The sequence below is a fragment of the Nansenia antarctica genome (assembly GCF_963989245.1).
Source record: "Nansenia antarctica genome assembly, chromosome: 15".
In the NCBI taxonomy this organism is placed as follows: Eukaryota; Metazoa; Chordata; class Actinopteri; order Argentiniformes; family Microstomatidae; genus Nansenia; species Nansenia antarctica.
This window is the reverse complement of record NC_137685.1, coordinates 13,469,567-13,494,797: the sequence shown is the minus strand read 5'-3', so window position 1 is coordinate 13,494,797 and position 25,231 is coordinate 13,469,567. Positions and strand designations below refer to the sequence as shown.

Sequence of the window (25,231 nt, the reverse complement as noted above, 5' to 3'; positions counted from 1 at the left end):
CGTTTCATCCCCGACACAATGCCTGAGCTGCGCACCCAAGTTGCTCGCACGCTGTCTATGTTTGGCAGTACATACGTGTGTGAACTACTGTTTTCGTTGATGAAACTAAACAAAATATCACATAGGAGTCGTCTTAGTGATGAACATCTGAACTCAATCCTGAGGATTTCCTCAGCTCAGAGCCTGACCCCAAACATTAATGAACTTGTACTCAAGATGAGACACCAAGTATCGGGCTCAGCCTCAGACAAGTGAGCAGAAAGGACTTGGACTTGATATTTATTTGAAGGGATTTTTATTTATTTTTTCCAGTTGAATGGACCCAGGGAAATGTTGCCTAAGAAATTAATGCAACTGTTTTGCACGTTTGCACTAACTTTTCAAATTTTATTATAAAAGACAGTCATTGGTGAGGATCAGAGCAGCAAACTGATTTGTTTTTTAATGCATGCTGTTTCATTTTTGCATTTATCTTGCCATTGAGCTTTGAATGAAAATTACATTTTGCTGTTTACCTGTTAAAAAAAAGAAGAGAAAAAAAACGTTTTCAATTTATTACTGAAAGAGCCTTGAGAAAATATTGCAACTGATTTTATTTATGTTTTACTTAATTTAATTTAATGATTAATGTTAAGTGCAATATAGGCTGTGTTATTGGTATTGGTTCAATATGTGCAATAATTGCGAGTTTTAATAAACATTGAACCAGCCCGGCCCTCCACTTGTAACAAATTTTTATTTTGGCCCCCTGTGTATTTGAATTTGACATGACTGACGTAGACTATAGTGAGAACTATTCTTGTAAATATAGCAGAGAGATTAAAGAAACTCACTTTGGAGGTGGCAACCAGCAGGTAACCCTCCATACTGGACTGGTGTCATCTATCACAGTGGGGGCAGGGTGGAGTCATTTGCATCGCTTTCAGCCTGTCTTCAACACGACGCCACAGCCACATGGGCTCACCTTTACCCATGACCATGAGGCTTTGCAGCTGCTGCACCTAAACTTTGGAACAGCCTCCCCCTCCACGTACGGGCCGCTCAGACCCTGGAGATTTTTAAATCCCTCCTTAAAACACACATGGCTCAAAACAAAGGGTGGCCGTGCTTTTACTGTTGGAGCTCCAACATTATGGAATCGCCTCCCCCTCACTGTCAGGTTAGCTGGGTCTGTACCACTTTTTAAAAAACGTTTAAAAACCCACTTATATAGGATGGCATTTTTATACGTTGTTTTCTCTTTTTACTTCTGATATTTGCATTGATTTTATCATTCGTTCATTTGATCATTTGTTTTATTGCTTGTGTGAAATGCTTGTTTACTTTTTTATGAATTACGCTGGCTGTTTATTTAGATAGATAGATAGACTTTATTTGTCATTGCTACAATACAGGTACCAAACAACGAAATTTAGGAGGGGAGGCTCCCCTGGTGTTTAGGAAAGGAAAAAGAAACACATTTTGGAAAAAGCATAGATGCATAAAATCACAAGAAGGTAAGGAGCTGGTTTACATCAATAGAGGCTATGTACACAATCCACTGTACTATACTGCACAGATAGTCAACTAGGGTTGTCATATTTCACAAGAAAGTATTTTTTCACATTATTTTAAAGTGTCACAGTTTGCAGGCTTGAAAATGTACATGTTTGTGCCTCAGCACTAGCTGCCATACAATCCGTCCGGACTGTCCTGGGCCCAGAACTTAGGCCTTTTCTGTGTTCAGGGCCTTGACGGCCCTGTGGTAGAAGCTGTCCTTCAGTCTGTTTGTCTTAGCGGCCGGGGTCCTGTACCTCCTGTTCGAGGGCAGCTTGACAAAGTGTTCGTGCCCAGGGTGGGTCGGGTCCTTGGAGATCTTGGAGGCCCTCCTGAGACAGCGTGTTTTGTACAGCTCCTCTATTTGCTCCTCTATTTGCTATTTGCTGTGTTATGCAATATTCTACCAAATGTACCGTGAAGCACTTTGTGACTGCTGTCTTAATAAGTGCTATACAAATAAATAAAAGTAAAGTACGGGATGTCTCTTTCTGGCACCATCATGAGGGACTGCGTTCCATATTGCTTTTGCAATTTGGGGTTTGTTCACTGGGAGAAACACTGTTTATGAGCAGAGCGCAGGTGGATACCCACAGAGTTCATACTTGGAAGTCTTCAGATAATTTGTTCAGTTTGACTGTGGATTTGTAATCCATGGTGACTGCATGTGCTTTCCTCTTGAAGGTATATTCTGTCACCTTTTTCCCTACCATGTCCTTTAAATGAAGGCTGTTCATAATCGTGGTGTAATCTTTCCAAAGTTAGAACTTACGTGGAGTTTTTCGAAATGTAGAAAGTCCTCCACATTCTCTTTGCAGACCGAAGCTATAAACGCCTCTCGCTTCGACATTGTTATCAAATGCCGTGAGATAGATAGCTATGTTGTGAGATTTAAGACCCTTCTACCAACCTCTTTTGAATGGTCCACATTCACCGTATTATGGGCTGTCACACCAGTGATTAGGTGTTGAAGGTGTTCATACCCGGCAACAGATTTTGTGACTCCAACAATCAAGTATCATCAAGTATTTTGATGTCTGCCTATGTCTGTTTATTTAGTGTCTGCGTTGTCTCTTTCCTGTGTTGATGCAGAACGGTCCTTGTGCTGTTCACTAGTTTCATAGTTTACCCCTGTCACTTCTTTCATTGCATTGTTGATTTCAGATGTTGCAGGGTTGGAAAGAACCCACATCCACTAGAACCAAACGTTGTGTTTCATAGCTACAAAGTCTTTATGTGAGCATCTGAACTGCTTCAAGAATATGTTCAAATTTAGATTTTTCTTGGCATCAATGAAGGATATCTCTTTGGGCTCTCGTTTGACCGTAGTGTTGGTACTTTTGGCCTTTGAGTCAGTCACTGGCAGACAGAAGAGCTCCTCAATGCTGGAGTAGTCAGGTTCCAGGGAATCAGACTGCACTGACGACCACATGGATTGGCTTTCAGACACCACTCTGGAGGACAGCTTCTGCCAGTTGAGCTTCTTCATGCGCAGTGTGGGACAGCGGCTGGCCTTGGGGAGAGGAGCGTTCTGGGGCACAATAATACCTCCTCCAATACCTGGGGGAGGGGGTGGTGGGGGAGGGGGGCCCATACCAGGCAGGGGAGGGGGAGGTGGGGGGCCCATACCAGGCAGGGGAGGGGGAGGTGGGGGGCCCATACCAGGCAGGGGAGGGGGAGGAGGTGGACCTCCCTGCCCCATCCCTGGTAGAGGTGGTGGAGGAGGAGGTGGCATCCCAGGTAAAGGAGGAGGTGGTGGGGGTGCACCAGGGGTGGCGCACCAAAAGTGTGCCAGAAGTGGTGCACCATAAGTGGTGCCTGGCAGGGGTGGGGGTGGGGGAGGAGGAGGGTTTGGGGTAGCAGCAGGAAGTGGAGGGGGAGGAGGGAGAGTTACGGAAGCCATGTTTGATTGGTTGGTTGTGCTGCCGAGCAAGTCTGTCTGGATTGCCCTGTTGGTGGTCTTGGTCTTGGGACTGGCTGAGATCTGTTGTCTCATGGAAGAGAGCAGGCGCTCCATCAAACGTTCAGCGGAGTCCATTTGTGAGTCGTGGGCCAGCAGAGTGGCACGTTCAATATTGGAACCTTTCTAACATAGGATTTAAATGAACTTGCAATGCGCATACGCCTATGCCTTTTCTCAGATAGGGGATAGCCTAGAGTAAAAACAAAATAGAAAATAAAATAGCCTAGAGTAAAAACTCTGAAAATAAACAAAAAAATAACAATGGCTGCTCATATCATTCAGCTACTTATTACGTCGCTTTTTGAAAGCATTGAAGCGTGCAGCTGCGGACTTGAAATCAAAGGTGCAAAGTGTCTCTCCGCAACTTGCAATGCGCATTAGCCGTGTGACCTTGCCCTCCCCAAGGCGACTTCGGTGCGCAGTTTTAATTGGGTTCTGCAGAGAGAATCCTCTCTCTGCAGGCACACTGGAGACGGGAATCAAGCAGGCTATGTTGGCCAGTGTGGCCCACTCTGGGTAAATTTCGCTGATGAGGACTTCGCAGGCTGTTGAGAAACGCAAGCCCCCATAACCACGAAGCGCTGTCATGACACCGATGGCATCTCGTTGTACGTTTGTGGCATCGATGACCGGGGCTGTGGCTGGTGCTGAGTCATCATCGCTGGTCATTTCTTGGCCAAAATGACCAATGATGGTCTGGATGGCCGGTTCGGCATATTCTTCAAGCGCTGAGAGGACGGAATGAGTGATAATGAATCAGTGATGGCCTGTTTTTTTTATGACAAAATGACGTCAACAGCCAGATTAACTGAAAAGTAGGAAGGTTTAAATGTTATCCTGTTGTTTTCATCATTGTTGTTATTATAGCCTAATAATTATTATTGTTATTATGATGATGATAATTATTATTAGCCTATGATGGGCGGCGGCCATAGTCTACATTTCGCAATTTAGACAAGCATTTTAGGTTATTCAAAAAGGATAGGCCTATTTAAAGAATTATACTATGCATTTTGCAACCAACTTAATTAAATAGGCCTAGCTTCTACTTACCATCCTGCGTCTGTGGGTATTGGGAGGGGTTCAGAAGGATGTCGAAGCTGTTCAGTACATCTAGGGAATCTTCGGGGAATCACTCGTGTAGTGCATCTACTAGATGCTGGATGTAGCGTGCTCGGGCATTTTTAAACGCCTGAACGGACCGGTCACCTACATGTGTCACTCTGACATCATTGTACAGGCCGTCTTGGCAGTCCGCCTGGAACTTAACTTCTTCTGGGCCTGGGGCATCTCGTAGCTGTGTTAGTGCCGCTACGGATGCGTGAACCATTGGTCGGATCATGGCCAGATTTACGTCGTCTTTCTGGAAAACCAAGTTCAATTTGGTCATCACCGGTAGCACATCAGCCAGTGCGTGAGTCCAGGCGATAAAGCTATACGGCTGGATTTGACCTCGGAGGCCTTGGGCTTGGGCATTTCCTCCCACAGCCTCTTCATTTAGCTCCATCACCAGAGCAGGCCAGTTACGTTTGATACCCTCCACTGGGGTTCCATGAACATGTTTATTAGAGTTGAACAGAGAAGAACACTGCTGCCATCCAGGTGTGTTCAAGAATTTTATTGTAAAATGTGAACGCAAATAAAGATATTAAATGTGTGTGTGTGTGTGTGTGTGTGGTGCAGAAGTCGGCCGCGAAAAGGTCCAGTTTGACTTGGAACGCGCCTGTTCCAAAAGATCAATCACAGTTTTGTCTCTGCCTTGTAGCCCCACATTTAGGTCATTCAGGTGTTTGAATGTCGCTCAGAAAGCAGACATCAGCCATGAAGTTGTCGTCCAGTATGCGATTCAAGTGTGTTTCTGCCTTCGTTTGCTTGCTGCTGCTGCGGAGGAAAGTTGTAATCTCCTCTCTGAGATCACAGAAACGCTCCAGTGCCTTGCCTTTGGACAGCCACCTGACGTCGTTATGCAAAAGCAGATCGTGGTACTCAGCAGACATTTCTGACAGCAGCTTGCGGAATAAGTTAATAATAATAATAATGTTGGAGGCTCGAAGTGGCGTTCACCTCCACAGACCCAGAGATGGAGGAGGACTCCGCAGACTTGCGGTTGCGCTCCTTGACCACCATGCGGGTCATGCTCTGGATGCAGTGGGCCCTGTAGTTCTCGTAGTGGGTCTCCCGCGTCACGTCCTTCAGGTCCTGCATGTGAGAACGCACCAGCATGTTCCGCAGCTTCACAAAGTCACAGTGCGCCGAGTTCTCCACTTCTACGATACCCCAGGGGTACAGGCGGCCTCGCACCCTCTTCCCCTTGGCCTCCACCACCGTGTTGCTGCCGATCACCGCGAAGGGAATGCTGTCCTTCAGCTCCTGGTCCTGCTGTTTGAAGTCCTCGTCTGAGTCTGAGTCACAGTCGGGGAACTGGTAGATTTTATTATTATTATTATTTTTTCTTATTCAAACATTTATTTGATCCAATTCTTTGGAATGTAGTAGTCATTGAGTCAGAGACAACAGAGACGGGCTGGGTGTCGGGGCTGACTGCAGAGTAGAGGGGATGGTCAGTCAGAGTAGTAACATTACTTCAGTCTTTAAGGCCTCACTGCTTTTACTTAGTTATTTTCTCCTCTTGTTTTAATATCTGAGACAGCGAATTACAGAAGCAGTATTGAAAATAAAACTTCTTTTTTGGGGGGTAGAAAAAGAATGGCACATACATTTTGTGACGGTACAAAAACACAAGGTGATATCATATAACATAGCAGGTAAATAAAACATGACGTTATTAGAGACGTGTATAGCTTTTTCCAATAATGAAAAACATCTCTGTAATTGTACATTTCAGCCTCATATCATTTCATCTGAAACCATATGGAATGGAATGGAATGGACTTTATTTGTCATTGCTACAGTACAGGTACAAAACAACGAAATTTAGGAGGGGTGGCTCCCCTGGTGTTTAGGAAAGGAAAAAGAAAACACATTTTAGAAAGAGCATAGATGCATAAAATCACAAGAAGGTAAGGAGCTGGTTTACATCAATAAAGGCTATGTACACAATTGTTAGGGATTTGTATTAAATACTGTGTGTTCATTTAAATAACATGTGACTGAGATCAGTTGAAGGCTCCCAGAACCATAAAAGAGAGGTTCTGCTTTTGAGCGACGTGGGGGGAAGGGGCTCCTGACTGGGAGAAAAGTATTGTGGTTCAAACCGCCTGTAGATTGCTTATTTTTACCTATGTACTAACAACCATTTTGTACCTGCTGTTATGATATCCTATTTTCCTATACTCATTTTATACTATCATAACTAATGATTAATGATAAGTCTATTCTTCAATATTGTATTTTAAACTTGTTAATCGAATCCCAAGCCATGGGAATCTGTGGGCCTGGCAACAGTGATGTTTACACAAGCGATCCTGATAAGGACATAGGACCATACAGACCTGGTCATGGAAGGAATGTGTTTGAAGATTAAATAACTGGCCAATTAGTGCTTTAGAACGTATGTAGAATACACCCAAAATAACTATCAAAATATCTGTGCATTCTAAAAACATAACTGTGTGCATATGCTTACTGGTTCCTTAAAAAAACATTAGAATGTGTGTGTGTGTCTAAGGTCGTGCTAGGCTGTGCAAGTACCGTTGCAGACAGAGTGTCCAAACACTCCCACCATGACAAACGACTGGGGGGTCAGAAGAAGAAGATAACACACTCGCACGGACACAAAGGAGTCGAACGCCACATTCAGACATAAAACAGACGTTTACCATAAAACCTAGGAGAGGGACAGCCCATCCCAAAATGTTAATGAAAAATAGATATAGACTGTGGACCCAGGGGAAACGTGGCTCTTCTCTGGTGAAACTTCTGCAGTTAACCAGCTAATCCTGGTCTGTGGAGGTGAAGCTAGATAAAGACCCCTTTCCATGGAATGAAATGCTATTGTATGCTGATATTATTGTTTGCAGATGTGCTCGAATAAATATTCTCTTAAAGAACAGTTCAGTAGTGGTGCCGAATATTTGATTGGATCATTTTATCTTAGAAGTTATATCAAGGACGTCTCGTTGAGAATAAACGGACTCGCTTGTAAGTGACGACTCAATTAAATCAATTCTGGAGAAGTTGATCACCTTACAAAATTGGTGACCCCGACGTGATTTTCAACGGGATGCAAGGAGGAGTGGGCGAGGCTGGGTTCGGACTAAGCACTTCCACGGTACCAAAACAAAAGAGGTGAGCAGAGCCATTTAATGAAATCTGCTTAGGTAGACAATAGTATTCTAGGTGGAAGTGCTGGGCCTGAATCGTCAAACCCATTCTGATCTGTGTCTTTGAAGATCCGTCACAAAGTAAGGATAATCATTAATTAAATTGACATTCTATACATTATTGAACACCACTGTCTGATATTTAAGCACATCTTGTATTAACGTGTAATAGACCCGCCGAGGTCTAAAGAAGGGACAGTAGCTAAGTCCTGGAAATAAAAAGGGGTAACCAGCCCCCAGGATAGACCCGCCGAGGTCTAAGGTAAGGAAAGACACGACAGTCCTGGATATTAAGAGGTAACCAGCCCCCAGGATAGACCCGCCGAGGTCTAAAGAAAGGACGGTGTCCCGAAGGTTGAAATACCTTGCAAACCAAGTGAGGAGTGTAGGACATTGCGGATAGGGTAGCGTCTACGGCAGGACTGCAGTCCGGTAGAGGTCCTATTTAGCGTGCCTCCCCTCACAGCGGGCGCTAAAATAATTGTGACGTTAGGATTATAAGGTTCTATCATCATTTTAGTCAAAATTGAGTTTTTTGCATAATCTGATCCATTAAGTGGTTTATTAATGTGTGGTGGTATTTTTAAAATGTTGACATTTTGAGTGGGTAATTCATAAAATACAAAGGTTCCATCTCACAAAACATAATGGAATGTAAAAACTTTGACGCTCAGTGTCTCTGAACTACCCTAAACGGAGATAGAACCTTATAATTCTAAACTCATGCAAAGGTGTTACGTAATAGTGTATGTAAATCATAGATGGAATTGTTATTATTATTGTAATTATTACTATTATGCCTATATATATATATTATATATTACTATTATGTTATGCCTCGTTCAAGGTGTTTAAAGAAGTGTTGTGCTGCGGGTGTGACCCACCATTGAAGCGCAGACAGCAGGAAAAAAAAAAAAAAAAAAAAGGCTCACTAGGAGTGTCTCGGTTGATACGTGGCGATTTGTGTCTCGTCGTCTTTGCAATAGTGGTATATTTGGGGTGTTTGATTAAATTGTGGTTTTGTTTAGTTGTTCAGTTTGTTTAGTATTGGTTGGCAATAATAATATTGATGATAAGGGTGGCAGCATAGCCACACGATACAGTGAACCCTCAGTAGAATGACTATCTAGATGAGCAGATAATGCAGAACACATAAGACAGAAGAATACATAGAGGACCGACAAGATAGATACACACAGAGACCCTATAAGATATAATATAAGACCTTAATTAATTCAGAAGAAATAAAAACCGACGAGACCGAGGAGAAACTGGCCGTGCAGCGTGAGAGGTTGTTGAAAATGCAGGTGACCGTAGTTGTGGCTACGACAAGGAAGAAGGAATGTAAAGAATGCAAGATATTGGTCCAGCTTGGAGAGGTGCCGCAGGCCTCTGCAGCACCACAGCCGCCGGCTCAGTACCAATCCTTCCCCGAATATCAACAGAGAGGCGGAGGGAGAGGACGTGGGCGAGGAGGCCGCAGGAGAGGCCGTGGAGGACCAAGAACACCAGGAGCAGGTGCCTGCCACACATGTGGAGGAACAGGACACTGGAAGAAGAAATGCCCTAACCAAGGGGGCCAACAGCAGTCATGGGGACCAACGCAGCAGCAGCAATGGCAGCCCCAGCAGTTTCGACCCCCCACACAGCAACAGTGGGGGGGGCCCGATGCCAGGCCAACTGGCACCAACCATGATGGCCCCCATGATGAATCAACCACAAGGAGGGGCTCCTTATGGTCAAAACCTATAGGGATGCCCGGGAGGCGAAAGGGGAACCTACCACTTCCACCCGAACGAAGAACCAACGATTGAAATACTGGTGGGAGGAGAGAGAAAAAGAAAAAAAAAACAGTTCATGGTAGATACTGGAGCAGCAGCGTCCACCATGAGAAACCACAAGGGTAGAGTTCCTCCTCTGTCGGAAACAGGGGCGGATTAAGGATCGTAGGAGATCCGGGGCTTAGCCCAGAGGGAGAATATAATGTGCGCGCGAAGCGCGCAGAATGTTTTTGCCTTCAACCTTCAACTTACCACCACCTTAAAACGGACAAAAGGCACTGGAGAACACATATACATTCACACCCTTTAATGAAGCAAACTAATTGTGGTGGTTCTGGGCACAGAGGGAGGTCAGCACACGTAGCTCCCCCTGTCAGTCACCATCATTTATATTTGTTTAGAATTACATAATTGATGGGCTGAGGCTAGTTATGTTACAGTATGTATATCAGGGCAGACTCTGTGCTCACCACTTATATTGTATTTAGAGTCTTGTCCTGTGTTATATGACGATATATTACATGTATTGTTGGCCTGTGTATAGTACTGTGAAATCAAATCCCCCCTGGGACATTAAACAAACTTAGTTAGTTAGAGTTACATCTTAGGATAGATTTGAGTCATGTTCTGTATACATACATACTACCATAAGGGCATACTTAATGTGGTTACTCCATGTTTACTAGCTGTAACATTAACGTTACATCATTCTTTTTCACTTGTTACTCAGTCAACCAGAGTGCAGATATCAAAGACTATCAGCCTGTTATTCACTTTATTTGAATAAGTATTATAAGTATAATATTACTTTATTTGAATAAGTATTATCCTTTGTTTGATTTCTTACCATGTACCGTAACAGTGCTATGTTTGATTTTCATTATAACATAATGTTATGTTATGATAGCCAGCTAGCATTAGCAAACCGGAAAAGTAGTGTCAGTGAGTCAGTCACCTTTCTAATAAGATTCACAAACCTGAAACATCATCTATGTCATCACTGCTGGTGAAGTCATTGTTGTCAGCTGCTGATACGGCTGCTGCAACAGTTCTTGGCGCTTGTTTTGTTGAAAACAACTTTGGGATATCCATCCTTACAATTGTGCAAGTCAGGCACTGATTGAGATCACTTCTTCTTCAGGGCAGGGCAGGCTACGCAGTATGCAGGCTAATGTCGCGCAGCTGCTGCCTCTCTGTTGGACTCCGGTACTGCACGTTACTTACGAGAGTTTTTTTTATTTTATTTTTTTAAGTAAAACATTCGGGGCTTTTCAGAAAACATCCGGGGCTTGTGCCCCAGTAGCCACAACCCTTAGCGCCGCCCCTGGTCGGAAAATTTGGCCAAATCAGGCTACTCCGGACAGGCACAGACACAGAAATAAACAATCCCCCTAGAAACAAAAATAGGCCACCAGAAAGTGTCACACAACTACCTGTTCGCTCCCCAATGCCCCGTAAACGTAATGGGGAGGGACCTGCTATGTAAATTGAACGCGGAGGTAACTTGTGGACCAGACGGATTAACAGTAACACTTCCCGGCGGCAGGAAAGTCACCGGGGAAGCCCCATGCAGAATACTAATAATGAGAGATATGTATTGACTTCACGGACATGGGAGTGATTGATAGATTGTCAAGGTGGCCTGAAGCATATCCGTGTAAACGGGAGGATGCCGCATCTGTAATAAAGTGCCTCTTAAAGGAATTCATACCACGGTTTAGTTTCCCTACAATAATACACTTTGATAATGGGTCACATATAAAATAAAATAAAAGTCCATATGGCTGCAATTGAGACTGCAATGGGGATTAAGCATCGATTTGGTTCAGTCTACCACCCCCAGTAGTCACAGGGTTAGGGTTAGGTTGAGAGGGATAACCAATCTATTAAAAGAAAGTTGGCCGACATGATACAGAGACAGAGGGAGGTGGCTTGAACCCCTTCTCCATGAAAATGAATATATGTCAAAACTCTAACTAATCTCAATCGAGTTTTCTCTTCACAGGAACTGAATGCTGCGGAGAAAGCAGACAACGGCGCAAAACAGACTCCTATTTTAGACCCAGGCGATGTGGTGGACAAGACTGTGGGAGGTATATTGACCACCTCACACGCTGTCAGAGTCGAAGGTAAACCGGGTACAGGGTGGCCTCTCTTGTCACACTGTACCAAAGCAGACCCACCACATGTATACAATTTTCAAATCTTGGCGATTCTGTCAGCATGCACCCTCCTTTCGGTGATGTTTACTGGGGTCCCAGGGGGGGGGTTTGGGTTCCAAGAAGCATTTCATGACTTAGCCTCAGGCTCAAATAATGTGGAAAGTAACACAACAAGTGGACTATTAATCCATGATATTAGCGAACACCTGCCTGTCTTTTCATTTTATGAATGTAATTATAGAAAGAAGAGTGAGTTAAAGGAAATGACATACAAGAGAATAAGAACTGAGGAATCCATATCTGCTTTTAGAAATGAGTTAGTAAAATGGAATTGGAAGGGTGATATGAAGAATTAGATGTGGACAAAGCGTATGGGTTATTGCTAGAAACATTTAAAGTTCTATATGAAAAAACTGCCCACTAAAACAATGTAGCAATAAGAATAAATATTCTGAAAATCTGTGGATGTCCAAGGACATTAAAAATGAATACAAGAAATAGAATACTCTAGTTGGGTATTTATACAGCATAAAACAAAGGAGGCAGGGGTTAAATATAAGAAATACAAAAACAAACTAATTAGTATTATGAGAATATGTAAGAAGGAGTAGTATAACAAATTATTAGATGAGAATAAAAAATAATGTTAAAGGAACAAAGTGAAACACCTCTTCACCAATTACAGACCGGTATCCTTATTATAATAGTTAGGGTTAGGGTTTGATAAACTATATGATGAAAGACTGGCCAATTTCATTGAAAAACATCAACTATTAATGGATAGTCAGTATGGTTTTAGAACAGCTAGATCTACTGCCATGGCATTACTGGAGCTAGTAGAAGCAAATAACAACTTGTACAGAGAGAAAGAAATATGCATTGGGCATATTCATTGACCTTAAAAAAGCATTCGACACAATAGATCATGAGATTCTACTTTAAAAAAAAAAAAAAAGACAGGTATGGTGTCAGAGGGGTCGCACTTGAATGGCTTAAAAGCTATATTAGTAATAGACAGCAATTTGTTCAAATAGGCCAGAACAAATCAAGGTGCTTAAATATTACCTGTGGTGACCCACAGGGGTCGAATTGGTTGTCTTGGCAGATGACAGAAAAATGTTATGTTATGGGGAAGATCTGCAGCAGCTTTTAAAGGTGGCAAAGAAGGAATTGTACAAATTAAAATGCTGGGTTGAGACAAACAAGCTATCATTAAATCTGAATAAAACCAAAATTCATGCTATTTGGAAATTGCAATATAAATACAGAACTCCATCTGGAAATTGAAAATGTCAAAATCGAGAGAGTATATGAAATCAAGTTTTTGGGTGTCTTAAATAGACCACAAACTCTGCTGGAAACCACATATACAATATCTGTGCTCAAAGATTGCGAGAAGCTTGGGAGTTCTGGGTAAAATTAAATACATCTTAAATCAGAAATCACTATACACTCTATATTGCACACTCATTGTACCCTATCTGTCATATTGTGTTGAAGTTTGGGGAAATACATATAAAACCAACCTAGAAAAGATATGCACATTGCAAAAAGAGCTATAAGGATAGTACTTCATAGAGATCATACCAATTATATACAAATAACAGAAAGTCAAACTGAAGTTTGGAGAAGTGTAAATTCAGAGCTGCACGATTCATGTTTAAAGTAACACAAAATAAGGTCCCTGGCAACTTACAAAAAATGTTTTGTTCATGAGCAGAGATGGGGGTTGTAGTCTAGGAGGGAAATTGAATGTAGAACAGCCTGTTGTCCGTGCAGCGCTCAGGGGCAGGGGCATCTCAGTTTGTGGGGTGTCCATTTGGAATGGCCTTGATGTAACAATGAAAACAAGTAATACTATTGAAGATGAACTGGGATTTTTGGAGTCCTTTTGGGTAGGCAGGGGATTGTCTTTTGCTATAGTAGATAGGTATATTATTATTGATATTGATAGATAATCTATTGCATAAAGTGATGATATTGTGGGGAAGGGGCAGGACCAGATGGGCTTTGCTTCTGTCTGTCTCTTCTAGAACAGGGCCATTGCCGACTGTTGCTTCCATGTCGAGGAAGATATATTTTATTTCAATTTATATCTTATTTTATTTGTATTTTATTTGTATTTGAATTTATTTTTTGGGGTTTGCTTTTGTTGTTTTTTGTTGTTGCAGATGTGTGTGTTTTTTGTTGTTGAAATGTAATGTGAATGGAGAGATCCACCATTTCTAAGGTGACATGTTTAGTCTGCTTGAAACAACCTAGAGATACTAGACTGTTTCCCTCCCCCTACAAACCTGATAATTGTTCAAGTTATAGAATAGGGATGGGACGAGGGGGAAAACGAATAGCTGATAGTGACGAGTTCTCAATTGACATTGGTAGAGGGGGGATATACTGTATGTACGACTGCAATTTGTTGATGGGCCTACCTGTCAGCCACTCTCTCTCTAGGAAAAACTGCCCCGGTATGACTAGCACTAAAGGCCCCATGATATATGAGGGACATCACCCTTTACACTTAAAAAAAAAGCCTACGACTGCCTTAACAGGACGGGCAAGGGGGGCGATGTGTGACGTCTTAATGCTACGCGCTTATATAGGACTCTGTGCCAGTGCGATAACAGCACTACTTGTACTTTTAATGGGTTACGGCATTCTGACTTTTCAGACAAAAAAAATGTCTTTAAAACAATAACAATGTGACAATGTTTACTGAAAACTGTGTGAATACTGAAAACTGTGTGAATGACAAGAATGCAGAGCAGGATACTCCCATGTGATAAACAAAGGTTTTACGACTACTGATAAGCAGAGGGCTTCGGAGGAGAAGAAGCGCTGTTCTTTCTCACTCTGGGACAGTTATGTTTAGTATTCTGCGTATTTGACTCTGACATCAAGGGACAGGGAATCAGACACAACCTGTAGCAGATATGTTTTGGAAAGGTGGGGGATCACAGTTGTTTTAGATATCTGCCTTTAGATTGGAGGCACCGCTGGAGGGACACTCGAAAGCCGACACAGACGAAGATAAAGGAAATGATGCTGCAGATGCAGCTGCTAAATCAGGAGGGGGTGGCTGTGATGCAGGAGGTAGAGCCGCCATCTAATGATCGCAAGGTTGGCAGATCGGCGGTTCGAGCCCCGGCAGGCCACATGTCAGAGTGTCCTTGGGCAAGACACTGAACCCCGAATTGATCCCAGGGCCGGCGCCTTGTATGGCAGCTTGCCACCATTGGTGTGTGAATGGGTGGATGAGAAGCCATTGTAAAGCGCTTTGGATAAGGGCGCTATGTAAGTGCCTTCCATTAATATGTCCCCAGAGAACATCAGCTGGTTTCAATCCAGCTAGACAAACCTAAATGCTCTGTACAGACTATAGATGACATACAGGGGGCCGCCTCCCCCCAAGAAAGGTCAGTGTGGGTAACAAGGGGGGTGACGCAAAGCTGGTCCTCTGAAAAGGGCTACGGGTTGTGAGCGCATGAATGTTATTGGTGCTGAGGCACATGGTCCCACTCATGGGTCGGTGCGAGACACTTGGGCGCTGATAATGAGAAATTTGGGTAGATCATGGATCGTGACGTAGGGGTTGAAGAGCTGTTGTGATTATGGAGGTTTGTGATGGAATGGTGAAAATAAAGGCATTTGCGGTCTGTCCTAGACCCATCTCACCACGTCCGGCTACAAATTCTCTGTGATGGTCATAATTTTGTGTATGACCAAGGGGGGATTTGTTAGGGATTTGTATTAAATACTGTGTGTTCATTTAAATAACATGTGACTGAGATCAGTTGAAGGCTCCCAGAACCATAAAAGAGAGGTTCTGCTTTTGAGCGACGTGGGGAGAAGGGGCTCCTGACCGGGAGAAAAGTATTGTGGTTCAAACCGCCTGTAGATTGCTTATTTTTACCTATGTACTAACAACCATTTTGTACCTGCTGTTATGATATCCTATTTTCCTATACTAATTTTATACTATCATAACTAATGATTAATGATAAGTCTATTCTTCAATATTGTATTTTAAACTTGTTAATCGAATCCCAAGCCATGGGAATCTGTGGGCCTGGCAACAGTGATGTTTACACAAGCGATCCTGATAAGGACATAGGACCATACAGACCTGGTCATGGAAGGAATGTGTTTGAAGATTAAATAACTGGCCAATTAGTGCTTTAGAACGTATGTAGAATACACCCAAAATAACTATCAAAATATCTGTGCATTCTAAAAACATAACTGTGTGCATATGCTTACTGGTTCCTTAAAAAAACATTAGAATGTGTGTGTGTCTAAGGTCGTGCTAGGCTGTGCAAGTACCGTTGCAGACAGAGTGTCCAAACACTCCCACCATGACAAACGACTGGGGGGTCAGAAGAAGAAGATAACACACTCGCACGGACACAAAGGAGTCGAACGCCACATTCAGACATAAAACAGACGTTTACCATAAAACCTAGGAGAGGGACAGCCCATCCCAAAATGTTAAAGAAAAATAGATATAGACTGTGGACCCAGGGGAAACGTGGCTCTTCTCTGGTGAAACTTCTGCAGTTAACCAGCTAATCCTGGTCTGTGGAGGTGAAGCTAGATAAAGACCCCTTTCCATGGAATGAAATGCTATTGTATGCTGATATTATTGTTTGCAGATGTGCTCGAATAAATATTCTCTTAAAGAACAGTTCAGTAGTGGTGCCGAATATTTGATTGGATCATTTTATCTTAGAAGTTATATCAAGGACGTCTCGTTGAGAATAAACGGACTCGCTTGTAAGTGACGACTCAATTAAATCAATTCTGGAGAAGTTGATCACCTTACACAATCCACTGTACTATACTGCACAGATGGTCAACTAGGGTTGTCATATTGCACAAAAAGTATTTTTTCACATTATTTTAAAGTGTCACAGTTTGCAGGCTTGAAAATGTACATGTTTGTGCCTCAGCACTAGCTGCCATACAATCCGTCCGGACTGTCCTGGGCCTAGAACTTAGGCCTTTTCTGTGTTCAGGGCCTTGACGGCCCTGTGGTAGAAGCTGTTCTTCAGTCTGTTTGTCTTAGCGGCCGGGGTCCTGTACCTCCTGTTCGAGGGCAGCTTGACAAAGTGTTCGTGCCCAGGGTGGGTCGGGTCCTTGGAGATCTTGGAGGCCCTCCTGAGACAGCGTGTTTTGTACAGCTCCTCCAGAGAGGGGAGGGGGGCGCCGGTGATCTTCTGTGCTGTTCTCACGACTCTCTGTAGATCGCTTCTCTCCGCTGTTGTGCAGCTGTGGAACCAGTTGGAGATGCCGAAGGTGAGGATGCTCTCCACTGCGCCGTGGTAGAAGGCCACCAGTATCTCCTGCTTGTTGTGTTGTTTCCTGAGGCATCTCAGGGTGTATAGCCGCTGTTGTGCCCTCTTGATGGTGCCTTTAGTGTTGTCCTTCCAGGCCAGGTCATCCCGCATGTTGTGTCCCAGGAATCGGAGGGTTGAGACTATCTCCACGCTCTCTCCGTCGATGAGCAGGGGCTGGATCTCGGACTTTTTCTTTTATAAAAAGAATAAACCATAACACTGTCTTTTCCTTCTCTCTTTCTCTCTCTCTCTCTCTCTCTCTCTCTTTTTCACAATTCGATATCATAAAACACATAGATCTTTTAAATATATCAGTGCAACATTGTTTTTACATCTAGTGCTGCAGCATCCTTTCTTCATGAGGTTCACACCAATCAGGGCTGGGGTCAACTCAATTAAAATTAATCAATTCAGGAAGTAAACTGCAACTCCAATTCCAAATGTCCCCCATCCTTTTCAATGAGGAACATTTAAGAACCGGAACCTCAGTGAACTGCCTAAACTGAATGAAACTGAACGGACCCCAATGCTGACACCAATAACATTAGGCCTTTAACGTTATGTGAAATACGGATACTAAAAAAGCTAAAAGCAGAACAACAAAACATGTTTACCTACTCGGAAGGACAGTAAAAACAGAGGGCGAAACACAGAAGCTCTAAACGGCCATAAGGAATTAACAATTACACATCACATCCACTGATTACTGGGGGTCTGTGTTGTTTCTGCCGTTTACAGTCCAGTTGTCTGATAGTAATTCACATCATTTTCATTGTGATGAGGTAGGACATTTGGACTTTCCTGCTGATCTAAAGCTTTACTGGCTTCTGTTAAACTGCATTTTGAGAGGTGTGGGATCTGTGTTGACAATGCTCTCTGTTTGGCAGGATCACAAGGCACTGGGGGTCACAGTGCCAAGGAACCTCCTTTTAGTCGGTGTTCTGACGGACGTTCCATAGAGCATATCCATTTCTGTCTGCTTGCTTTTCTTCAATTGGCTCTCCAGTTTCTCCTGCTCCTTCTCCACGCGGTGCGTCTCCCACTGCTCCTCCACAAACTGCAGGAACTGCCGTCCGTTGACCAGGAAGTCCCGCCCCTGCTCCTGCTCCCACACGTCTATCTGGGCTTTCAGCTTCTTCTCAAGCTTGGGCAGGCTTTTGTGCAACTCTGACCTCTGTCTCTCCTCTTTGAGGAGGGCCCCTCCTCTGTTGGTGAACCTGGTGGGGTCTGTGGCTTTTCTCTCTAGATCCAGGAAGAGCCTCCAGCTGTCCTCCCAGTGGTGGACCCCCTCAAACAGCTCCTTGTGCTCTTCAAAGTGCTGGTTCAGCCTCAGGACCTCACCCTGGTGCAGACCCAGCAGCTCCTCAGTGGACTCCTGGCTAAAGTAGGGAGCGAAGGCCTGCCGCTGTCCAGTGCTGAGGAAGCACCTCTACCATAACACAGCTACCTCTGACCGGATGGCATCGGTGACGTGACGGATGTTCAGCAGTTTGAGCTCCTCCAGACGCCTGATCTCCTCTTGTGACGCATCCAGGTTCTTCTTCTTGGACTGGACCATGTGATCAGAGAAGGCCCCTCTCTCCTCCTCCGGGACCTGCAGCCGGTCCCACAGCTTCTGGACCCTCTCACGGTGGGCCTCAAACACAGCCTCGTTCTCCATCGTACGTTCCTCCAGCTGGCAGAGGAGAACCTTCAGAGATGCAATGTTCTCTCTGGACAGGCAGAAAGCCACCTCAGCCCGCCCTCTCCTTCCTCCCACCCCCAGAGATGGGAGACAAGCCCTCCCCCCCCCCTGGGCAGAGGAGCTCAAAGCCAGAGCCACAAACCGACAGGCCAACCACAACCCTGCAGCATCCGCTCCGGCGCTTGTCGCGCAGCAGCCCGCTAAGGGCCCGGCCGTGGCCCCTAAGGGCGGTCTCCCCCCCGTCAGTCCAAGTGGGACCAGTTTCGGGGTCCGAGCGGTCACCACGGCGCCCACCATGGCACCGAAGCAGAACCAGAACCAGAACCACACCCCTGCTCCGTTTGGCGTCGCCCCTAAACCTTCCGCTGCCACCTACCCCTCCCCCCCCCTCCTCCCCTCGCCCCTCCAACCACCACAGTAGCTCCCCCAGCCTTCAATCACACAAAGGGCTCTTCTCCCATTGGCAGACCGGAGAATGTGAACCCACCCCCTCCTGCTCCTGTGGCCCCTCCTACTCCTGTGGCCCCTCCTCAGCCCAAGGCGATGACATCACCACCCTCTTCTTTCAGCCAGCCAATGAAATCTCCCCCGTCATCAAAGCCCTCACCCTCTGGCCCGTTCCGTATCCCCGGCGGGGGGGTGCCTCTCTCCATGAGGGAAGTGGAGGAGCTGGAGAGAATGACCCACGACTTCATCAAAGACATGGACACACACGCACCTGTCATCACCTCAGCACCTACAGGGGGCAACAATGGTATAGAAGGCAGAGTGACAGAGAAACCCCCCTTGGTAAGGGGCTTCTCCATAGAAATGGCCTCAGAACTCCATGAGACGATATGTATGGCCAAACAGGAACGCCACAAGAACCTGTTCCTTAACTACAGGAACCTCAACAACTTCCCTGTAGAACTCCTGAAGGATGAGGGTCTGCAGTTCTTGGAAAGGCTCTACATGGAGATGAACTCACTCACAACTCTGCCTGACAATCTTGCACAGAAGCTCCCAAACTTGAAACCCCCTTGGTAAGGGGCTTCTCCATAGAAATGGCCACAGAACTCCATGAGACGATATGTATGGCCAAACAGGAACGCCACAAGAACCTGTTCCTTAACTACAGGAACCTCAACAACTTCCCTGTAGAACTCCTGAAGGATGAGGGTCTGCCGTTCTTGGAAAGGCTCTACATGGAGATGAACTCACTCACAACTCTGCCTGACAATCTTGCACAGAAGCTCCCAAACTTGATTGAGCTGTATCTACACTCCAATAACATAGCCATCATTCCTGAAGCTGTAGGAAACCTGGCCAAGCTCCAGTCATTGGACCTGAGTGACAACGCTCTGCAGGTCATCTGTCCTGAGATCGGCAGACTGAGGTCTCTACGGCACCTGAGGCTGGCCAACAACCAGCTCAAATTCCTTCCTCCAGAGGTCGGGGACCTCCGGGACCTGGAGACCCTGGACGTGTCCATGAACCTGCTGGCCTGCCTGCCGGAGCGGCTGCACCAGTGCCTGTCCCTGCAGTGCCTGACCCTGGACCGCAACCACCTGAGGGGCTTCCCCCGCCAGCTCTGTCAGCTGCACAGCGTCAACGAGCTCTCCATGGCCGCCAACCGCCTGGCCTCGCTGCCCCTGGACTTGGGTCGTTCGCGGGAGCTGCAGTTTGTCTTCGTCGAGAACAACGTCCACCTCAAAGGCCTTCCGTCATACCTGTACAACAAAGTGATCGGCTGCAGCGGGTGTGGTCTTTCGCCGCAGGTCTCTGACGGTACGCTGCTCTCCCTGGCCCTAGGCGAGGTCACTGTGCCTCTACCTGTCAAGGTCAAGTCCATAGGCTCAGAGGCAGAGCGCGTGGTCCCCCTGGAGGAGCTCGCCATGAGGGCCCTCTATGGCATATACCGCCAGCCCCTCAAGGCTGAGGAGAGGGCAAACACAGCTACCGCGAAGCATAGACATGGAGAGCCGAGTCTCCTGCCGCCCTTCCCGTGGCTCGCGAGCCGCATGTTCATGTTCAAACCTTCCAACCGTCCATGATCGTCGTTCATTCAGTTACCCAATCAGCACTCGGCAGCACCTGCCCCCAAGCCCTCCCCCCACCGCTCCAAAGCCCGCCCTCTCCTTCCTCCCACCCCCAGAGATGGGAGACAAGCCCTCCCCCCCCCCTGGGCAGAGGAGCTCAAAGCCAGAGCCACAAACCGACAGGCCAACCACAACCCTGCGGCCCTTGTCGCGCAGCAGCCCGCTAAGGGCCCGGCCGTGGCCCCTAAGGGCGGTCTCCCCCCCGTCAGTCCAAGTGGGACCAGTTTCGGGGTCCGAGCGGTCACCACGGCGCCCACCGTGGCACCGAAGCAGAACCAGAACCAGAACCACACCCCTGCTCCGTTTGGCGTCGCCCCTAAACCTTCCGCTGCCACCTACCCCTCCCCCCCCCCTCCTCCCCTCGCCCCTCCAACCACCACAGTGGCTCCCCCAGCCTTCAATCACACAAAGGGCTCTTCTCCCATTGGCAGACCGGAGAATGTGAACCCACCCCCTCCTGCTCCTGTGGCCCCTCCTACTCCTGTGGCCCCTCCTCAGCCCAAGGCGATGACATCACCACCCTCTTCTTTCAGCCAGCCAATGAAATCTCCCCCGTCATCAAAGCCCTCACCCTCTGGCCCGTTCCGTATCCCCGGCGGGGGGGTGCCTCTCTCCATGAGGGAAGTGGAGGAGCTGGAGAGAATGACCCACGACTTCATCAAAGACATGGACACACACACACCTGTCATCACCTCAGCACCTACAGGGGGCAACAATGGTATAGAAGGCAGAGTGACAGAGAAACCCCCCTTGGTAAGGGGCTTCTCCATAGAAATGGCCTCAGAACTCCATGAGACGATATGTATGGCCAAACAGGAACGCCACAAGAACCTGTTCCTTAACTACAGGAACCTCAACAACTTCCCTGTAGAACTCCTGAAGGATGAGGGTCTGCAGTTCTTGGAAAGGCTCTACATGGAGATGAACTCACTCACAACTCTGCCTGACAATCTTGCACAGAAGCTCCCAAACTTGATTGAGCTGTATCTACACTCCAATAACATAGCCATCATTCCTGAAGCTGTAGGAAACCTGGCCAAGCTCCAGTCATTGGACCTGAGTGACAACGCTCTGCAGGTCATCTGTCCTGAGATCGGCAGACTGAGGTCTCTACGGCACCTGAGGCTGGCCAACAACCAGCTCAAATTCCTTCCTCCAGAGGTCGGGGACCTCCGGGACCTGGAGACCCTGGACGTGTCCATGAACCTGCTGGCCTGCCTGCCGGAGCGGCTGCACCAGTGCCTGTCCCTGCAGTGCCTGACCCTGGGCCGCAACCACCTGAGGGGCTTCCCCCGCCAGCTCTGTCAGCTGCACAGCGTCAACGAGCTCTCCATGGCCGCCAACCGCCTGGCCTCGCTGCCCCTGGACTTGGGTCGTTCGCGGGAGCTGCAGTTTGTCTTCGTCGAGAACAACGTCCACCTCAAAGGCCTTCCGTCATACCTGTACAACAAAGTGATCGGCTGCAGCGGGTGTGGTCTTTCGCCGCAGGTCTCTGACGGTACGCTGCTCTCCCTGGCCCTAGGCGAGGTCACTGTGCCTCTACCTGTCAAGGTCAAGTCCATAGGCTCAGAGGCAGAGCGCGTGGTCCCCCTGGAGGAGCTCGCCATGAGGGCCCTCTATGGCATATACCGCCAGCCCCTCAAGGCTGAGGAGAGGGCAAACACAGCTACCGCGAAGCATAGACATGGAGAGCCGAGTCTCCTGCCGCCCTTCCCGTGGCTCGCGAGCCGCATGTTCATGTTCAAACTTTCCAACCGTCCATGATCGTCGTTCATTCAGTTACCCAATCAGCACTCGGCAGCACCTGCCCCCAAGCCCCCTGGCCCTCCCCCCACCGCTCCAAAGCCCGCCCTCTCCTTCCTCCCACCCCCAGAGATGGGAGACAAGCCCTCCCCCCCCCCCTGGGCAGAGGAGCTCAAAGCCAGAGCCACAAACCGACAGGCCAACCACAACCCTGCAGCATCCGCTCCGGCCCTTGTCGCGCAGCAGCCCGCTAAGGGCCCGGCCGTGGCCCCTAAGGGCGGTCTCCCCCCCGTCAGTCCAAGTGGGACCAGTTTCGGGGTCCGAGCGGTCACCACGGCGCCCACCATGGCACCGAAGCAGAACCAGAACCAGAACCACACCCCTGCTCCGTTTGGCGTCGCCCCTAAACCTTCCGCTGCCACCTACCCCTCCCCCCCCCCTCCTCCCCTCGCCCCTCCAACCACCACAGTGGCTCCCCCAGCCTTCAATCACACAAAGGGCTCTTCTCCCATTGGCAGACCGGAGAATGTGAACCCACCCCCTCCTGCTCCTGTGGCCCCTCCTACTCCTGTGGCCCCTCCTCAGCCCAAGGCGATGACATCACCACCCTCTTCTTTCAGCCAGCCAATGAAATCTCCCCCGTCATCAAAGCCCTCGCCCTCTGGCCCGTTCCGTATCCCCGGCGGGGAGGTGCCTCTCTCCATGAGGGAAGTGGAGGAGCTGGAGAGAATGACCCACGACTTCATCAAAGACATGGACACACACGCACCTGTCATCACCTCAGCACCTACAGGGGGCAACAATGGTATAGAAGGCAGAGTGACAGAGAAACCCCCCTTGGTAAGGGGCTTCTCCATAGAAATGGCCTCAGAACTCCATGAGACGATATGTATGGCCAAACAGGAACGCCACAAGAACCTGTTCCTTAACTACAGGAACCTCAACAACTTCCCTGTAGAACTCCTGAAGGATGAGGGTCTGCAGTTCTTGGAAAGGCTCTACATGGAGATGAACTCACTCACAACTCTGCCTGACAATCTTGCACAGAAGCTCCCAAACTTGAAACCCCCCTTGGTAAGGGGCTTCTCCATAGAAATGGCCTCAGAACTCCATGAGACGATATGTATGGCCAAACAGGAACGCCACAAGAACCTGTTCCTTAACTACAGGAACCTCAACAACTTCCCTGTAGAACTCCTGAAGGATGAGGGTCTGCCGTTCTTGGAAAGGCTCTACATGGAGATGAACTCACTCACAACTCTGCCTGACAATCTTGCACAGAAGCTCCCAAACTTGATTGAGCTGTATCTACACTCCAATAACATAGCCATCATTCTTGAAGCTGTAGGAAACCTGGCCAAGCTCCAGTCATTGGACCTGAGTGACAACGCTCTGCAGGTCATCTGTCCTGAGATCGGCAGACTGAGGTCTCTACGGCACCTGAGGCTGGCCAACAACCAGCTCAAATTCCTTCCTCCAGAGGTCGGGGACCTCCGGGACCTGGAGACCCTGGACGTGTCCATGAACCTGCTGGCCTGCCTGCCGGAGCGGCTGCACCAGTGCCTGTCCCTGCAGTGCCTGACCCTGGACCGCAACCACCTGAGGGGCTTCCCCCGCCAGCTCTGTCAGCTGCACAGCCTCAACGAGCTCTCCATGGCCGCCAACCGCCTGGCCTCGCTGCCCCTGGACTTGGGTCGTTCGCGGGAGCTGCAGTTTGTCTTCGTCGAGAACAACGTCCACCTCAAAGGCCTTCCGTCATACCTGTACAACAAAGTGATGGGCTGCAGCGGGTGTGGTCTTTCGCCGCAGGTCTCTGATGGTACGCTGCTCTCCCTGGCCCTAGGCGAGGTCACTGTGCCTCTACCTGTCAAGGTCAAGTCCATAGGCTCAGAGGCAGAGCGCGTGGTCCCCCTGGAGGAGCTCGCCATGAGGGCCCTCTATGGCATATACCGCCAGCCCCTCAAGGCTGAGGAGAGGGCAAACACAGCTACCGCGAAGCATAGACATGGAGAGCCGAGTCTCCTGCCGCCCTTCCCGTGGCTCGTGAGCCGCATGTTCATGTTCAAACCTTCCATCCGTCCATGATCGTCGTTCATTCAGTTACCCAATCAGCACTCGCTAACACCTGCCCCCAAGCCCCCTGGCCCTCCCCCCACCGCTCCAAAGCCCGCCCGCTCCTTCCTCCCACCCCCAGAGATGGGAGACAAGCCCTCCCCCCCCCTGGGCAGAGGAGCTCAAAGCCAGAGCCACAAACCGACAGGCCAACCACAACCCTGCAGCATCCGCTCCGGCCCGTGTCGCGCAGCAGCCCGCTAAGGGCCCGGCCGTGGCCCCTAAGGGCGGTCTCCCCCCCGTCAGTCCAAGTGGGACCAGTTTCGGGGTCCGAGCGGTCACCACGGCGCCCACCGTGGCACCGAAGCAGAACCAGAACCAGAACCACACCCCTGCTCCGTTTGGCGTCGCCCCTAAACCTTCCGCTGCCACCTACCCCTCCCCCCCTCCTCCCCTCGCCCCTCCAACCACCACAGTGGCTCCCCCAGCCTTCAATCACACAAAGGGCTCTTCTCCCATTGGCAGACCGGAGAATGTGAACCCACCCCCTCCTGCTCCTGTGGCCCCTCCTACTCCTGTGGCCCCTCCTCAGCCCAAGGCGATGACATCACCACCC

The 25,231-nt window shown here is 47.9% G+C and overlaps 3 protein-coding genes and 1 pseudogene across 4 annotated transcripts in view; 2 read left to right on the top strand and 2 right to left on the bottom strand.

Moving 5' to 3' along the window:
• The window catches only part of LOC308170872 (septin-4-like), a gene marked incomplete at both ends in the record, with an annotated part of 40,646 nt that overhangs the window by 3,252 nt on the left and 12,163 nt on the right, over positions 1 to 25,231 (bottom strand). Inside the window, 4 exons of the mRNA XM_080545729.1 lie at positions 2,875 to 3,096; positions 4,553 to 4,562; positions 4,713 to 4,862; positions 5,564 to 5,920. Coding sequence (XP_080401855.1) covers positions 2,875 to 3,096; positions 4,553 to 4,562; positions 4,713 to 4,862; positions 5,564 to 5,920 — 739 coding nt within the window. The remainder of the gene's footprint in view (positions 1 to 2,874; positions 3,097 to 4,552; positions 4,563 to 4,712; positions 4,863 to 5,563; positions 5,921 to 25,231) is intronic.
• LOC308170876 (protein regulator of cytokinesis 1-like) lies at positions 17,948 to 19,039 on the bottom strand (annotated as a pseudogene). The gene has a single exon. The product of its transcript is annotated as a protein regulator of cytokinesis 1-like (transcript).
• Positions 19,553 to 21,331, top strand: LOC308170875 (leucine-rich repeat-containing protein 28-like; the record flags this gene model as incomplete). The annotated part of the gene is made up of 4 exons (XM_080545731.1): positions 19,553 to 19,738; positions 19,972 to 20,667; positions 20,791 to 21,122; positions 21,319 to 21,331. 4 exons carry the CDS (start codon positions 19,553 to 19,555, stop codon positions 21,329 to 21,331), a joined length of 1,227 nt encoding a protein of 408 aa, XP_080401857.1.
• LOC308170874 (leucine-rich repeat-containing protein 28-like) lies at positions 21,532 to 22,584 on the top strand (the record flags this gene model as incomplete). The annotated part of the gene is made up of 1 exon (XM_080545730.1): positions 21,532 to 22,584. Exon 1 carries the CDS (start codon positions 21,595 to 21,597, stop codon positions 22,582 to 22,584), a length of 990 nt encoding a protein of 329 aa, XP_080401856.1. The 5' UTR covers positions 21,532 to 21,594.